Below are 18,585 nucleotides of genomic sequence, written 5' to 3' on the forward strand. Positions count from 1 at the left end.
AGTCCAGAATACAGAGCAAGAGGTCATACACAGATAATCTGTCCACCAGATGAGGTACACAAGGGAAAGACAAAAGCAGAGTTGGGGTCACAGGCAAAAGGTCAATCTAGGCAGCATACATTCACAGGAGCAGAAACAGGCAAGGTTTGGTTATATGGGTAGTGAAGATTAAGTTGTGATATAAATTGTACGGCTAAAATATGAGGTGTGTAGAATGTATTCGGTTCAAATTAAAATTTTGATGTTGAAATAATAATATAGTGATGTTTATGTATTTATTTAAGTGAGAGTATGAAGACTTACATTTTTGTGGAGTTTCAGTAGAAAAGGAAAGTATGGTGATCTCTGTGATAACAGGAGATGTGATCCTAAATGGGGAATGGAAAGAGGTGCCGGCGCTTTATCGAGGAGGAGTAGGTGTGACAATTGTCTCAATATTTAATAATGTATATTACATTTTAAATATGTGGGCAAACCGAAGTAAAAAAAACTTACATTTTCCTACATTTCTGTAGAGTTTCAATGGAGGGAAAGGAGTATCTTTTCACGCATTGACTCATTTTCAGCAAATGCAAGCGAGCTAGATGATACCTATCTCAGACCGCACGTCCTCACACTACCATTGTATCGATTTGTTTAAAATTACAAATAAATTGAGGGAACCTCAAAATACCATCCTGGTAACAATCGATGTGGAAGCTCTTATATTATTGTATACCCCATGTAAAGTAGTAACAAACAATTGCCACTATATTAACTGAAGAAGATCCAGCCACCAGCAACTTCAATAATGTTATAACATCCTTATTAAAATATATTCTCCCTCTGAATATCTTCATATTTAAGGAGAAACACTACTTCTAAATACAGTGGGTAGCTATAGGGGCTAGGTGTGCCCCCTCATATGTCAATTTTTATTCCAGCAATTGGGAGAAAAAAATATTTTTTGACCCCAAACTCAACATCTTAAAAGACCATATTCTTTCCTGGTGGAGATATATCGACAACATCTTGATACTGTAGACAGGCTCCACACAACAACTTCAGGTATTTTTCCAACTCCTTCAATCTAAGATTTACCTTGAATAAATTAATCTCCTTTCTTGATGTATATATTCATTAATAATAATTTTCCATACCTCAAGTGCACACCTTAAACTATTTATTCAAAGTATACCATAGAGTCAATACCAAAGACCTGGTGTTCAGATGAACATTTCGATCTTGAAACAAAAGCTTTCAGGAATAGACTCCCTATGCGAGGAATAAGATACAGAAAAAAAAAAAACATTACGGAAAAGGACATACCAGAAGGTTTAAACTCTATCCAGAAATGCTCTAATTTTTAAGGAGGAAGAAACACAAGAGAAGCCTACACAAAATACTGTGACAAATTGAATACATGTCACCAAGCAGATGATTGTTTTATTACCCAAACAGATCTGCGCAGATTACTGGGGGACTGATATTGGTATTCAAGTATATTATGACCATGTCCCTATGTACCTGGCTCTTTCTAAGATGCAAGAGATCACTAAAACATGGAACTGGTGTCGTAATCCGACATGTTTGACCAATAAACGTTAAGTGCTGAAATAGCAAGGCTGGAAGAGACAAACAAGCTTTTTCTTGCGCAGTCAGTGGATCCCAAATTGTATTGGTTAGACAGGAGTTACACAGATTGCTATTTAAAACTGCTCTCAGGATTATCAGGATTATTCTTTATTGCTCTAAAATGTATTATGAATCTGGAAATTGGGGTGTACACTTTGCCAGAGCCCTTAAATGTCACACATACCTCTTTCTCACTAAAGCGCAGATGCCTCTCTCCTGTGCATGCTGGCAATTCTGACACTGGAGGTGCCTCTGTTTCCAAGTTTTATCAATTCTGTACAATCCGCTGGCCAATCAGAAAATAGCCTCATGACCAGCCCTGGCTATTTAGGTAACTCACACACTGCACTGTTGGTGCAACGTGTCTCCATTGTCCTGAGCCCCTAGTTCTGTTGAGCTAGTTCCTGTTCACCTGGTGCTTAATTCAGTGCTTTCTCTGTCCAGCTCCTGCGTTAACCCCTCGTTGTCCACTTTGTCAGTTACCAGCCAACTTCCCTGTGCTGTTCCAGTGTTCCTGTCTGTCTGTGGATATTCCTGAGTCACCTGTGACTCCTGTTGCTTCCAGTGCCTTCTGTGTTCCCTGCGCCCGCAGTGGCTTATGTGTCACTAATGTCTGTCTCCTGGATCCCTGGCAATTGACCCTTGGCATGTGACCTAACCTCTCTTGCTTGCTGTCTGCCTCGACCCCAGCCTTCCATGACTATCCTTCTGCTTACTGATTTGGTATCAGGTTTTGCCCACCTCGGTGTGCCCAAGGACTGCAACCTGGCAGTAACCCGTGGCGCAACATCCTCACCATCAGAGGCTCTGGAGAAGACCTGGTGACTGCTTAGACTCTACGCCTTGGCCCTTCTCAGGGCTCACACCACCTCCATGCAAGCTTAGTAGTGCCCCTTAGTGTTCCTGTCTCTCGTGCTTGACATTAAAGATGTAAGGTCACCATCTCATGAGATTTTAGAACACTCAGAGCTTTCTGCACACCTGCCCACAGTAAATAGCCTGTTACACAATTTATCACTGACAACTCTTCAAAAATATGTAAAAAATAAACACCTGCAAGAGAATGGTATTCCTACTCCAAAGAAGAAACTAAAGTTTGAGTAAAATCACTGACTGCAGGGAAACATAGGCTTGCTATATCACTGATGAAACTGGGCAAAAGCCCAGATGGCTTCCCATCACAATACTATTAAACTCCTCTCAATAGCCAAACTATTGGCCCTCAATAGTTTTTCCACAGGTAGTGTTCCCACTTCTACTTTTACAGAAGTACACATCTATTATACCAAAACCAGGGAGGGATGTCCATTTTTGCTCTAATTACAGTCCTATTTTCCTTGTTAATGTAGACATAAAAAACTTCTTGCCAAATAGTTAGCTCATTGTGTGTTGGGTTTACACAGGGTAAACCAGGTATTCTCCTCACAGATCCTAATAAAATGTTTGACAGAGATGGGACTATACATTTTTAGGCCCTGTACTTCCTTGGATTTTCAATGATGTCCTGGATTCAATCTCTGTACTACTGTCCAACAGCCAAAATCCAAATTATTAGCACCCTGTCCAACCCTCTAAGTATAAGGTATGGTACTTTGGAAGGCTAACCCCTGTGACCTATCCTATTTATTCTGTCTCTTGAACTATTTACTCAAAGTATCTCAGGCTTTACTGTTGGTATGCAAACCAACGTAAGATGGGACCTTTTTGATGCAGTGACACAAAAGTTTGCACTGCTCTGAATCTAGCTTTTCCTTACCACAACTTCAATCCTTACAAGTACAATTTTCACTTTTAATGGGAAGAAAAATCTCTAAAATATTTGTGCAACTTGCTACCTAGCAGTTTACAATATCTTTTTTCCTGGAATTATACTCCTCTCAATCAGATCTCTGATCCTTGACCACTAAATTGTTCTCATTGTTTGATTGTGCAGCAATTGGTAAGATAAAAAATTGTGTATATATTCCAGGCCTTTTTCTATCCTTACAGCTAACACCACTATCATGTGAAAAACAAAGCAAGGATTCAGCAAAATAAGTCATAATACTTGTCATGCTTTAAAGCTTCCAACTTACCTGGTTTGCTTGCCAGCTTTTAGGATTGGTGCACAGATATTTTAAGACATGCTTTTAGCAGTTGGGTTTGCCATATACTTTTTGTGTGCTGTTCTCACCATTGTCTGTTTGCAACCTAGGAACCTCCTTATCCCTACCCATAGCCCACCCCCTAAATCCAAGGTAAAAAAAGGTATTTAATACATTTGCCCTCACTTTGTCCCTAGTTATCAACCTTTTAAATTTATTTTGAAAGGGACCTACATGCTCAGATCTAATCTTTTGGCTTGAGGTTGTCTTCCTTTCTTTTGCAACCTGTCTTTCATTTTACATTTCTGCACACTTGATTTTTTTACATCCTTTTTTCTATTCTATTCAAATGATGAAGGTGATCCTGCATTTTTATTTTTAATGCCGTATAACTTTTTTATGTGAGCAACATTTGTATTTTTTTTGCCTCCTAACCTTTTTGCACATGGAAATATATTTGATGTGTTTGTGTTCACTTGACCTAAAACATTCCTATTTCTGTTCTGAGCCATTAGAGGACAATATTCCCTCATAGTTTAACTGATGGAGAGCAGCCCTTAGAATTTAAACTTTCTTTCTTATAATTTAATGTTGTTTTTTTTTGCTCATCTTTTACAATTTAAGTTAAATGCAATCATGTTATGGTCACTGCTACCCAGATTTTCATTAATATTAACATTTGCAATAGGCTGTGCTTTATTCAAATTCCAAGCCTAGCAAAGCATTTTATCAATTCGGGCTTCTATAAATTGTACCATAAAATTGTGTTGCAGTAAATGAATTCATCTCTGCTATTTTGCTGTATCTGCAGTGCCGTTAAACCAGTCAGTGTCTGGATGGTTAAAAATCGATCATCATTACCACTGTCAAAGTCTGTGCAGCCCTTTCTGAGTAATTATAAAAGCTTATTCAGGTTGATGTATAATCCTGAAAATGAGGTAAGAGAACAGAATAGTTGGAGTTGGTTAGGCATGGTATTAGGTAGGTATAGGCATGGTAATAGGAAGGAGAGACATACACGTGTCATCTACTAGTAGTGCACATATATGTTCCATTGGCCAATATTCCATTTTTTTTTGGGATCAGCCCTAGTCAAATTAGCTAATGGTTCAATAAACAGTGCAAATAGTTATGGGGATGGGGCAGCCCTGGTGCGTACCTCTGCAGACCTTAATACATTAGGATTTGTAACGCCTAAGTGTAATTTAAACTATTTAAAGGGAATAAAAAATTCTCAAAGCAAGGACCGAACCTCATAAAATGTAGAATTGTAATTGTTCCAAGACAAACTTTAAAATGCTTTTTGGAAATTATGGGCAATAGTGTGGTGGTCCTGTCTTTTCTATGTTTTCCAAATAGAATAAACAGTTGAGATCAGGTCAATCAAACTTTCGATTTTATCTTGGGCCTGTCGATATCTCAAGAAACCAACCTGGTGCAGATGAATGTTGTCACCAATAAATGTCACAAATCCACGAATGAGTTCAATCGGTGTGCCAATATTTTAGCCATAATTTTCGTGTCACAATTATTCGATGAAATGGGGCAACAATTACATACATCAGTGTGATCTTAACCTAGTTTGGGTATGACACTATTAAAAGCTGAGTTAACTTCTGAGGGCAGAATATTACCCTCTCTGAGGTAACTAAAAAAATAAACCAAATATGGAATTAAGTATGTGGCAAATTTCGTATAGGTTTGAAAAGCTGTCCAGACCAGATGATTCCTACAATTTAGGATCCACTGATGATCCCTTTGGCTGTTTCTAGAAATGGCCTATCTAGAAATTTTCTATGGGATGCTCTGAAAGATGGGAGGTTACTGGAGGAAAGGAAGTCCTCAATAGACAACTGCAGCGGTTTGGAGTATACTCCCCAATTCGCCCCAAAATTTTAGAGTTTACCATAGAAAATCTAAAAATCCTGAAGAATGGATGCAGGGTCTTGGGTTATTTTTCCATTTTGTAACCTCATTTTCAGAACGGAATGAAGATGTGGTATTAAATTTATGAACCAGTAACGAGCAAGGCTTATCACCCCAAGTGACCTATTAGTACTTTTGTCCACCCTGCAGTTCATCCTCCAGACTCTCTTTGAAGAAAGGTGTTAGTTAACTTCCACTACAGCATTACTGGCCCTCCAGATTATCCTATCAGTCCACAAATGACCAGCTTTAAAAAAACAAGGTGGAGTTGCATTTACCTTTATTAAATAAACACATTTCACATGTATCAACTTATTTATCATATTAAGAACATTAAATACCAAGATTGGGAGATTTCTTTAGGCAAACCCCCAAGGTTTCAAAATTGATTTTGGAAGCTCTCAGCACAAATAATATTAAAACTTGCCAATGGAAAATCCTCAATTTTTTTGTCATTGGGAGACTTACCTCATTTTGGTAAATTTGAGCTCCCTTCAATACCACACCTTGAGTGGCCACTTATCACTGCCTGTCCTTCTTCAGCACCTCATCTGGTCCCCAGTTTCTACCTAAACAGTTACCAGTTGTTGCCTTTACTACATTCTACTGTGATGCTGTTTTCAAGACTCACTGGACATCTCTCTGTCCATGGGAGTTTCTATATGACCTGCTGCAACGTTGCAGTGACTCTTAGTCTTTGTGGAGTATGTTTAACTTTGGTTTCCCTTTTTTTTTTATTTTAATACATTTATTTAAATTTTTATAAAGAGGGTAAAGGGATAATACAGCACAAGCAATACCATTAAAAATACCAAAATATCATTGGGACAATGAAACAATGTAACAAAGCAGCCAAAGGCTAAAAACAAGGACTGACTAGGGTAGGGGTCCTCAGATAAGATGGGAGAAAGTAATGGGTAAGGGAAAGGGAATAAGCAAGGGGTCTCACTACTAAATATGAGAGTGTCTACAGCACAGAGAGTAATGGCATGAAATACAAGGGTCCCATGTGATTTCAAAAACATTTGGAGTATCCTTGATGATAGTTACATAGTTACATAGTAGGTTAGGTTCAAAAAAGACAAAGGTCTATCAAGTTAAACCACTAGGGGAAAAAAACGTATCCCAGATATAAAACCCTATAAGACATAGTTGGTTCAGAGGAAGGCAAAAAAAACCTGGTACAATTTGCCTATTGTTCCCTGGATCAACAATCTCTGTTATCTTTACTTTAAATCCTTATTACCCAGTTATATTCTGTGCTGCTAGAAAAGCATACAGCGTTTTCTTAAAGCAATTTATAGTAGTTGCTGAAACTACTTCCTGAGGGAGCCTAAAGCTACGTACACACTTCCAATTTTTATCGTTGGTAAACGAACGACGAACGATCCTGCACGATATCTACGAACGATCGTATGGCACCGATCCTGTACATACAGATAACGACACGATCGTTCAAAGATATTGTACACACGATAGATGCGATCGTTTGAACGATACAGGAAGTGACGTGCACCACAGGAAGTGAGCGAACGTTCGTTCCCCACGCATGCTCAGACCATGGACGATCACTGAACGACCGTACACACGATAGATGGTCAACGATCGTCGTCCGATCCAATCCGCCGGTCCGGTCGTTCATTTCCAACAACTATCCTCGTTCGTCGGCGTCGTTGGTTACTTTTTTTACGAACGATTTTTGGCCAATCGGTTGTTCGTCGTTCGTTCGTCGTTCATTTCCAACGATAAAAATTGCAAGTGTGTACGCAGCTTTATCCACATTTTCACAGACCTTACAGTGAAGAATCCCTTCCTTATCCGGAGCTTAAACTTCTTTTCCTCCAAACGCAAAAAGTGCTCTCTTCTTCTTTGTAATGATCTGAAAGTGAATGGTTTGGAAGAGAGTTCGCTATATGGACCATTTATACATTTTTATAGGGTGATCATATCCCCCCTTAAATGTCTCTTCTCAAGGGAGAATAGGTTCAGTTCAGCTAACCTTTCCTCATAGCTGTGTTCCTCCTTTTATTAGTTTAGTTGCCCTTCTCTGCACTCTCTCCAATTTCACAATGTCCTTTTTGTAAACTGGTGCCCAAAACTGGACTACATATTCCAGATGTGGTCTGACCAATGCTTTGTACAGGGGCAGGATTATGTCTCCATCTCTGCAGTCTATTTTTCTTTTAATATAAGAAAGTACTTTACTAGCTTTAGATATTGCAGCTTGGCATTGGATGCTGTTATTAAGTCCATGATCTACTAGAACCCCCAGATCCTTTTCCATTTCTGACTCCCCCAAATGTATTCCCCCTAGACAGTATAAAGCATGCATGTTGTTAGCCCCCAAATGCATAACTTTACATTTATCCATAATAAATGCCATTCGTCACTTGGCTGCCCAATCAAACAGTACATCCAGGTCTGCTTGTAGATTATAGACATCCTGTATGGACTTATTTCCATTACATTACGTTTGGTGTCATCTGCAAACACAGAAAAGGTACTTTTAATCCCAAACTCTATATCATTTATAAAGATGTTAAACAGTAAAGGTTCCAACACTGAACCCTGGGGTACACCACTAAAAACCTTAGACCATTCAGAGTATGTATCAATAATTACAACTCTCTGGATGCGATCTTTGAGCCAGTTCTCTATCCATTTACAGTTTGACTTTTCTAAACCTATCGATCCTAACTTGCATATTAACAGTCTGCGGGGTACAGTGTCAAATGCTTTAGCAAAGTCCAAGTACACTATATCAACTGCTATTCCACTGTCTACCTGTTTACTTACTTCCTCATAAAAAGAGAGTAAACTTGCTTGACAACTTCTATCTTTCTTGAAGCCATGCTGACTATCACTTATAATATTATTTTCTAGCAGAGACTTCTCAATGTGGTTCTTTATCAAACTCTCTAAGACCTTTTCAACTATGGATGTTAAACTAATGGGTCTGTAGTTACCTAGTAATGACTTTGCTCCTTTTTTGAAGATAGGAACCACATTGGCCTTACGCCAATCCATCGGTACCTTGCCAGTGACTAAAGAGTCTCTAAAAACTAGAAATAATGGCTTTGAAATAACTGAGCTTAGCTCTTTGATGACCTGTGGATGTAATCCATCAGGTCCTGGTGCTTTGTCAACCTTCATTTTTCCCAGCTGTTTCTTAATCATATCAATTCTGAGCCATTGTGACTCATTTAGGGCAGTGACATTGCTATTATGAATTTGGATTAAGCTCTGCCATTTTCCTTCGTGTACACAGAGCTAAAAAAAATGTTTAGTAAATCTGCCCTGTTTTATCCCCAGTTACCAACCCAGCGACATCCTTTAAGGGGCCTACATGCTCAGATCTGATTTGATCTGATCTTTTTGCTTTTAATATATTTGAAAAAATGTTTGGAGTTTGCCCTACTTTCCTTTGCAATCTGTCTTTCATTTTGAGGTTTTGCACATTTTATCTCCTTTTTACATCGTTTGTTATATTCTTTATTGGTTTCAAATGATGAAGGTGATCCTGAAGTTGTTTTTGATCGATGAAGTTATCGAAAAAATTGTTGCGGAGACAAACAGGTAAGCCGCTCTGTGTTTGCTAACTTTTTGAAATTTTTTGCTATTTTTTTATGCAAACATGTGTGCAGCTCTGTGTTTGCTAACTTTTTGAAAAAAAAAATTATGCCAACACGTGTGCTGCTCTGTGTTTGCTAACTTTTTAAAAAGTTTTTACATGTTTTGCTAATTTTATTTTATGCAAACATGTATTCTGCTCTGTGTTTGCTAAACTTTTTGAAATTTTTGAAATTTTTTGCTTATTTTTTTTTAATGCAAACATCTATGCTGCTCTGTGTTTACTAACATATTACTTGCAACCTTCACCACACTATAAAAGAACATTTCATAAAATACCCTTTTTATTTTGTTTTATGAAAATGGGAACCTGTGACCAAGGATGACATTTGGCTGTTTTTGGGCTTGGTGAATCTGCAGGGAGTTGTGGGCAAACCTGTGCAGAAGTGGTACTGGTCCAAGACTAAATGATTGCCACTCAATTTTTTGTCACAGTCATGCCAGAATACCACTTTTCCCTCATAATGAATTATCTGCACTTCACAAACAATGAAGAATTTGATGAAACTACCCATCCTGCACCAAAACTGAAGAAGATTTGGGAAGTGTCTCAGATGATCCAGATGACAAAATTTCCAGCAAACCTACGTGCCAGAAAGAAATGTCAGCATTGATGAAAGTCTAATGGCTTACAAGGGGAGGCTCAGCTGGGAGCAGTACTTTGCATGAAAGAGGGGACGATTTGGCATGAAAACGTGAATGCTGTGCGAATCCTCATCTGGCTACATTTGGAATACAGTTTTGTACACTGGAAAAGGGACACAGTTCAACCCCAGATACATCCATTATGGATTGGCAACATGTTCAGTGCTATCCCTCATTGAGCCATTGCTAGATCAGGGCTATTGTGTCACAACTGACAATTTCTTTAATTTAAATTTAGTTAATTCTGCAACATAGAACAGATGCCTATGGAACAGTTAGGGCTAACTGGCACAACCAGCCATCACTGTTTGTAAAAGGGAAGCTGAAAACAGGAGAAATTGTTGCCTGGCAGAAAGGCAAGATGATGGCCCTGAGATGGCATGAGAAGAAAGATATATGCCTGATCAGTACTGTCCATGATGCCTCCACTGTTCTGGTACACACAAAACGAGGGAAAGAAGTAATGAAGCCACAGGTGGAGATTAACTACAACAACACCATGGGAGGTGTCGACAAAGCTGCTGACGGAGCGATGAGGAATCAGCAAAGGAAGTACTGCAAAAAGATTTTCAGGCATCTTGTTGAGCAGTGCCTATGGAATGCCTACATTATGTACAAAAATAATTGTCAGAGGCCTGTGAATCATTCAGACTTCATTTTGCAAGTTTCCGAATCCATTGTCATAAACCACCAAACGCCATCAGTGGCTATGAATAGACCTGGACGTCGTGCTTCCATCGTTGTCAACCCAGAACGCCTGACCGGTCGTCACTTCATTGAATACATCCCACCAACTCAAAAAAAGGCAGCACCTACAAGGATGTGCGTGGTTTGCTGCTCAAAGACCAATGATAGAGGGAAGAAGAAACGCAAAGAAACCAGGTTCTACTATCCTGACTGTGATGTTGGACTTTATGCAGCACTCTGCTTCAAAATCTACCATACCCGGGATGTCTACTAAAAATGTAAATATTTTTCTTTTTTCTAAAATCTGCATTTAATTTAAATGATTATTTATCAATAATACTGCACCCTTGTTTGGAAAATTTCAGTGAGAAATTTTTGATAAAATAATTTTTTTTTGATAAATTACATTGTTGTAGTCTATTGTTTCATATTTTGTTTCATATGTTTTATTTTTTAAAATTATGATTTAAAATTATGTATTATAATATAATTTATGATTATAATATATTAAATAAATATAATTATTATATTCAGGAGGTAATCCTAAGAATTATAGGCCCAGAATATAAACAAAAATCTCTATGCAAAAAAAAAAAGGATCACTTTTTGCATCAAAAAACTGACAGAATTAGAATGCTAGCGGGGTAACCTCGCTGTATTTTTTGTCACACCAGATGTCCAAAAAAAAAAAAAAATACTTGTGCAAGTGAAGAAAATCCAGCCTCAACACTGACTCATGGGCTACAAAGTCCGGCCACTGTCATTTCCTCTCAAGCTTCCAACCAACCTAGCCTCTTCTCAACAATTGACTTCCTCTTAAACCCCACACCTGCTCCCCCCTACAAATACCTTTCCTACCTAAGACATTGCTAGCTAATTGTGCTAATTGTCTAAATCAGAAATGATGTCTCTGCTCACTTTGCTACTCAACCATACCTACCCCAATCACCTGTAAATCATCACTAACCTCCTTTAGGTTACATTGGTTACATTGGATGAATCCTCCTCTTCTATCATCTCCATTTACAACCATTTACAACCCATGCCCCCACCCTGGCCCCTGCAATAACTAAACTATTCAACATTTCCCTTCCTGCTGGTATCTTTCTCTCAGCCTCCAAACATGACAAATTTTTACCTATGCTGAAGAAACCCTAATTAGACCCCTACCTATTTTCTAGCTACCATCCTATCTCACTTCTTCCATATGCATCCAAACTTCTTGGGTGTCTTGTCTATAAAAAAACTCACTGACATTCTGAATGCCAACTCTCTACTTAATCCACTCAAGTCTTGTTTTCCAGCTGCCCATTCCATCAAAACAGCCCTTACTAAGGTGGTCAATGACCTCATCAGTTGTCGCAGGGCAACTTTTTCCTCTTCCTTCTCCTAGATCTTTCCACTGCTTTTGATTCTGTTGAACACCCCCTTCTATTCCAAATCATGAACCTCATTGGTATCTGTGACACAGCCTTTTCTTGGTTTGCTTCCTATCGGTCTGACTTCCTTTCAATTTTCTTTCAATGGTAACTCCTCCCCCCCTTCTCTTTTTTTGTGCTCCCTTAGGGTCACTCCATGGACCAGTTCTCTTTTGGACCTCCTCACTTGGCAAAGTTATATCCTTTTTTGGTTTACAATACCATCTGTATGCTGATGACACTCAAATCTATTTGTCCACTCCTGACTTGTTTTCCTTTAGTCCTGGATAAGGTTTCATGCTGTTAGCCACCTCACAATGGATGGCCAACAGGTTTCTGAAACTCAACCTGGAAAGGACAGAACTTATCACCCCCTGTTAATACCACTATTATTCGACCCTCCCCTCAGGCTCATTGTCTTCATGTCACCTTTGATTCTGCCCTTTCCTATACCCCCCATATTTAGAACATTTCCAGGTCCTGTCACTTTTACCTGCACAACATCTTCAAAATCTGCCCCTACTGGTCCCCAGAGACCAACAAACTCATTGTACATGCTCCTATCTCTTGTCAGACTACTATAACATCCTCCTATCTGGTATGCCATTAACCCAACTCTCTCCTCTATAATCTATTATGAATGCTGCAGACTTATTCATCCTTCTCAACACTCCTTTTCTGCTTCCATTTCCATTTTCAAATTCAAACTTCTGTGCTTTGCCTTCAAATCCCTCCACAGCTTTTGTCCTTCCTAACTTTCTGCCCTGATAAAAAAATATTTGTCACATGCACGGCTCCTTTTCTTTTCTAGAGCTGCCCCAATTCTCTGAAATGGTCCACATTTAAAAGAGCTCCTAAAACCCATCTTTTCAAACTTGGCTACCCTTCTTCTTCTGTCTCATAAACTCTCACCCACCAATCCATATTCCCCCTGCTAGTGTGTGCTACTTCCCCCTCCTCTTAGATTGTAAACTCTTCTGAACAGGGTCGTATCTATTTATTATGGCACGGTTTTAGGTATTACATACTTCTGTCCACTGCCTACTTAATACTCCTAACCCTACCACTTTGTAAGTTGCATAAGTTACATTGTACACTGGGCTGGACATTTGCAAGGAAACAATAGGAATGCATGAGTTAAATTACATGTTCATTAAAAACACATTTCCTCTGACTTCTTTGGCTGAGCTTGAAATATTGGCCGCATCCTAGAGTGCAGGGATGTTTTTCACCCACATGGTGGGTGGTGGAGGTCAAAACCGGAGCGTGATCACGCTCCCCTCAGTGCTAATAGAGGCCAGTGAGAGTGGGCTGGCAGCCATCTTGACCTTGCGGCAAGAGAACTGTGGCAGCTTTGAATCAGGCACAGCAAAGCACTCCCAGCTACAAGCTGCTGCAGAGGGAAGGATTACCTAACAGGGACTATCTACTATTTTCACCCAGCTGAACGTTGTAGACAACCCTAACTCACCTTACCTGCTTTTTCATTGTGGGATTCCTGAAAGGAATTTTATACTCGACAAGATTCACTGCCAAGCAGCATGGAACCTCTGTTATCACAGACCTCCTTACTGGGAACACTGACATCTCTAATAGTACCACAACGGTCACCCAGCTCTACGACGTAACAGGTTTCCAACCTGTTTCCAATGATAATAAAATTTGCCTTCCTGCAATCCTCTATTGATTCAGCGCTGCAACAAGTGTCCAATAACACTTCATGCATAGAAGAATTGGAGCAATGAGTGAGTGATCTAGAGCACAGAACTGCTAGCACATTAGTTTGCTATTACAACACAAAAAAAAACTGTCCTCCCTGTTGGAGAAAATCAAAGCTCTAATCTGCATTTCTTGGGGATTCCCGAAACCTATAAGCAACGCGACCTGTAACACTTTCTTGTAGTGAAATTTGATGTAAGCATTAAAGATGGAACTTATCCCTGCACATACAATAGACAGAGTACATCGCATAAGGCCAGGAAAATTAACGCTCTCTGTTAAACCGCGACCAGTCATCCCAAAGTTATTGGGGAATGTTAGTTCGCTTATGTTTCTATGTATTCTATCTTTGGCTTACAGGGTTAAAATAAACTTTGTTCTCTCTGGGTTTATCCTCCTGGAGTTGATGGTGGGGGAAATAGCCTGGGATGATCTATTTCCCCATTCTTATGTATTCATGTTCAATTTTATACTATACCCCTTACACCTATATTCTAAACATAAACCCAATTGGAATACATCATACCCTTTTCAATGGGCAAAATCTCACTTTCATTATTGCGCATATTCAAAAATATACACGTTATGGTACCTAAGTAGAACTATGGAGGGAGATTTCTATTTGACTCACATACCCAGCTATTCAAATAACTAGGTTATAGGGCCCTATTAAGATACAGTTCAAGTTTATATTATCTTTATTTATAGAATGTAAGTGATGAGTTAGAAGTTATTTTTTCATACATCAGAATTGTTGATAAATAATCTTGTAATTCAAGCTGACTTGATTAGAAATAAAATAAAAAAAAACTACATTGCCTTTTACTTACAGTTGGTTTGTGTCTGCCATATGGCATCGGCCATTCCCCAAATTGCAGGAAATAAAAAAAACACAAAAAGCTCATTTGGATTAGGTATCCAGAAGAGTAAAGCTATTATTGCAGCAAAATTGGTCAGTGCAGCTATAAGGAAAACAAAAATGAATATGCATGAATAAAAACTGCATTTTTACAGGAATCATTTTTTTAAATATTATACAGAGAGAGTTTTTATTACAGGAGAAAATGCAGGATTTTCTGTATGAAGTACATTATAGTGGAAATACAGGTAAATTGATAAAAACACATTTGAAGTTTATGCTTTAACCTTATATATGACGTGTCAAGGGGGAATTTAGTCTCTACTAATATATTTAACTACTTACCAATGAAAGTCATATATCATTACTGCCAACAAGAGATCTCTTGCAACAGAGTAATGTAAAATCTCTTGTGCCCTTACATGAGTTTTAGAGAGTAAAAAAACATCAAGGTTTACCAGCTGAGACATAAAGTTTGCTAGTATGATAGGTACAACAACCAAAGTTACATAGTATGTCAAATTGTCTCTTGTGTTCAGTGGTTCAGTGGTGGTGTTGAGTTGAACAATTTTTATTCAATATTTGCTCTTTTCTAAAGTGAATGTGTGCCCAGATTATTCAGAATATTGCTGTACACAACAAAGTTTAGACAGTTAAAGAATTATATATACGAGCATGTCTACACAAAAATGAATGGTAGATTAACTACATCATTAAGTATCCATATGAGCAGGTTTGCTGGATCACCCAGCTTCACTGATGAAAGTGTATCTTCTCCAGCCTTGGAGAGCCTAAATAAATAAGGCCCATTGTATATGATGTTCAATGGCCTACTTTATCACCCCTCCCCCTCCAAATCACTAATAGAATTCAAAAGGGTACATAAGCCTCCAGGTTGAAAAACTAATCTCTATAGGTGTTGTGTGCTGTTAGCTAACAAATTAGGGATGAAATCTGCAAATAAGCCTGTACTAGGATCACATCTTCTTTTATTGACACTAAGGTCACTGTCATTGTTACAGTGTAGGGCCCTATGCCCCCTCATGGGATTATTTACATTGGTAATACATTATCCTTTAGAGATGGATTTTTGCTTTCAGTCTCTCTGGATTGTCTTACTGATCATCTTTTCACTAATTTTCCTGATAATCTGCCCAGCCTAATTTACTAGATGTGGATGGGGTATTTGAATTTCAACCTACTGGAAGGATGAAAGGATGTATCGGATGATCCTGTACTACTACTGGTGGTTCAGGGAAGAGGTACATTTTGTTACAATGTGGACTTACACCAGTGGTATGCTTTCTTTTTGTTCCAGAGACACCGTGCCAAAACTTACTTACTCATAAGTACTGACTAACCTTGTCTGGGAACATTTTGGCTACCCAAAGCCTTATTTGCTTCGCCAGAAATTGGGCCCTTGTACATGCTGTAGCTGGTGACAGCTGATTGAGTTGAACCCAAAGCAAAGTACAGGAAAGTGATGAAAAAGTGTAGCTAGTCAGAGCAGGTAGCAATCAAGAAAGGTATAAATGAAGCTAGGATTGGTAACCAGAAAGATCAGAAACAGTACTAATTCAAGAGGAAAAGTCAGCAAATTAGGATAATCCAAAGTCAGAAGCCAGAGAGCAAACAAAAGATTATGGAAGTCAGATAATGTATATAATCTCATTGTTCAGGCAATATCCTTTTGCCTGTCACTTCCTAAAGTTGGGGAGAATCATCTGACTTGGCAGAGACCATGTAACAGGTACCAGAGAGAGTAAGTACTAAGGCTGAGGCACCTCTGATTGTCTTTCCACTTCTACCAGAGGATGGATCAAGTCTGCTGAAGGTTCTGGTACTCTGAAGCAAAGGGATAAATTTCAGGACATGGTGCAGACCAGAAATTAAACACAAAATGGAAGCCTGGCGATTGCTGGGGAGCTGGGGTGCAAGGTAAGTGGAGTTATTGAGAGTATACATCCCCTAGCCCTGCGGGGATCTGTAAAACTTTTATTCCTCTTTTATTTTACTAAGTTAATTTGTTGACCTTAGTATACATGCTTCAGCTTTGTACAAATGTGACAGAATGAATGCCCTGGTATCCCAGATGTTTAGGAAGTTTGACACACTTTGCACAATCCTGTCTACCCTTTGCTCAGTCCCTCACCTTTTTAAGGAGTTGGTGTGATTATTGACTCTTTGATGGCTTTTGACTTTTTTGATAAAGTTGTTATTTATGATAGGCAAACTTATATTGCTGTAATAGAATGGGAGCCTTTCTTTGGTGAGCCTATTTTCAACTATAGAATTTTCTAACAACATAATCTTCCCATGCCCAGTTTAGAGCTCACATCTTTTAAATGTCCCTCAACTATCCTATTTTGACTTCTGATATAATATACTTATTAGGAATTATCCTGTTTACATTGTGGAAGCCACCTCAGACTATTATTGTGGGAAAAGGAAGAGTGATTTTGACATTCAGTTTTTAAAACAAAAATGGTAATGCATTAATTTTCTGACAGTGAATGTGTTTCTGAATGTCAATTCTAGTGTTGGTGTTCGAATTGGGGTTGTCCTTATATTCGACTCGAAAATGGCTGTTCAAATTCGGGTAGACCCAACCCAAAAAAAAACAAGATGCGACAGTAAAAATTTAGATAAAAAAGGGGAAAAATGTGTTAAAAAAATAAAAATTAATGTTAAATAATTTATTGAGTGTTTGTGTGTATTTAACTAATTTTTTTTTTGTTGTCCTACAATGACATGATATCTTTTACTCTGTAACACACTTTCTAGCATAGTAATATTATGAAACATTTGTTACATTTTTCTTTTATCCAATGCAAGAAAAATGTAACAAATGTATCATATTACTGTGCGTGTTACAGAGTAAGAGATACTCGCCGGCTGGGCATCATCCCAATGATTGAAGCATTCATTCATTCAGGTTAATTAACCTGTAGTGCCCAGGGGGTCGTAGTGGAACTGCGGAGTTCATCTGCAGTTTAGTTCCCACGGTTACATAAACGTGGGAACTTTGGGGTCACACCTGTGACTACAGGCGGTCCTCGGGGGACTAGAGGTTTCCCCATTCATCACATCTAGTGCCCTGTGTTCTTGGATAGAGAAACTCTATGCAAGAACACATTCAACTAGTAAAGGGCAGCAAGAGCAATCAGAATGCTTAATAGTCCTAAAAAATATCCCAAATTCTCCCACCATTGACTTCAATGGTGTTCGAATTCAGCATTCGATCACCCGAACAAAATCTCACTATTCGATCGAATAGCTGTCAAATCGAATAGTGAGATATTAGACCAACACTGGTAAATACCCTTGAAAATCATTTTCAAATATGCTCACATTGTTAAGGAATTCCCCATTAGGGATAAGCGAGAAGGCCTGTGACAGTCTCGCAAAAATTTCCTCGAACTTCCAAGGAGTCCACGAAATTTCGGCGATTTTGTGAACTCCATTAAAGACAATGGGCCGACTTTAAACATTAAATGCAAAGCCCCTATACAAGTTAGAGCCATCAAATTTGCTAGGTATGTGTAGGAGAACAGTGGCAAAAATACAAAAGTTCCAAAAGACCTTGTGGTTTTCCAGAAAATGGCAGAAAAGTTAAAGTGACAGCAGGCAAATAGGATTTTTGCATGATGGACAGCGTACAGCAGGCAGCATAAACATTAGAACATTGAGAAAGGGTGGCGCTACGTGTGAACTCAACCCACTAGCAGCAGTCTCTGCTGTCAAAACAGCAGGAGACCACATTGCTAGCTGGAATTATGCGGCGGTACAAGATGCTGTAATGCCTCTTGCAGACTTCCGCCCACTGAGCTATGCAAGGCCACCCAGTGAACAGTGAAGGACAGGTAGTGTCCCACTTGTCGTCCGGGTGGTCGTCCAGCTGTCCATGGTGACGTGGATTTGGCTAGACACCGAGAATGCCAATGCCCTGGAGAGGTTTTCCATTACATGTGCATGTAAACTCGGTACAGCTGTAATGCCTGCT

The 18,585-nt window shown here is 38.9% G+C and overlaps 1 protein-coding gene across 4 annotated transcripts in view; it reads right to left on the bottom strand.

Annotated features, from left to right (window-relative positions):
- The window catches only part of UNC93A (unc-93 homolog A), a 191,121-nt gene that overhangs the window by 37,797 nt on the left and 134,739 nt on the right, over positions 1-18,585 (bottom strand). For 3 of the 4 annotated variants that reach the window (XR_011920418.1, XM_072409182.1, XM_072409184.1), the window contains exon 7: positions 14,554-14,685. Coding sequence is in view for 3 of the 4 variants with exons in the window: in XM_072409182.1 (XP_072265283.1) it covers positions 14,554-14,685 (132 nt within the window). In the remaining variant the exon portion in view is untranslated. Of the gene's footprint in view, positions 1-5,821; positions 8,108-14,553; positions 14,686-18,585 lie in introns of those variants that run through there. The other variant, XM_072409183.1, reaches the window with a different exon arrangement.

This window comes from Pyxicephalus adspersus, chromosome 4, assembly GCF_032062135.1.
Source record: "Pyxicephalus adspersus chromosome 4, UCB_Pads_2.0, whole genome shotgun sequence".
In the NCBI taxonomy this organism is placed as follows: Eukaryota; Metazoa; Chordata; class Amphibia; order Anura; family Pyxicephalidae; genus Pyxicephalus; species Pyxicephalus adspersus.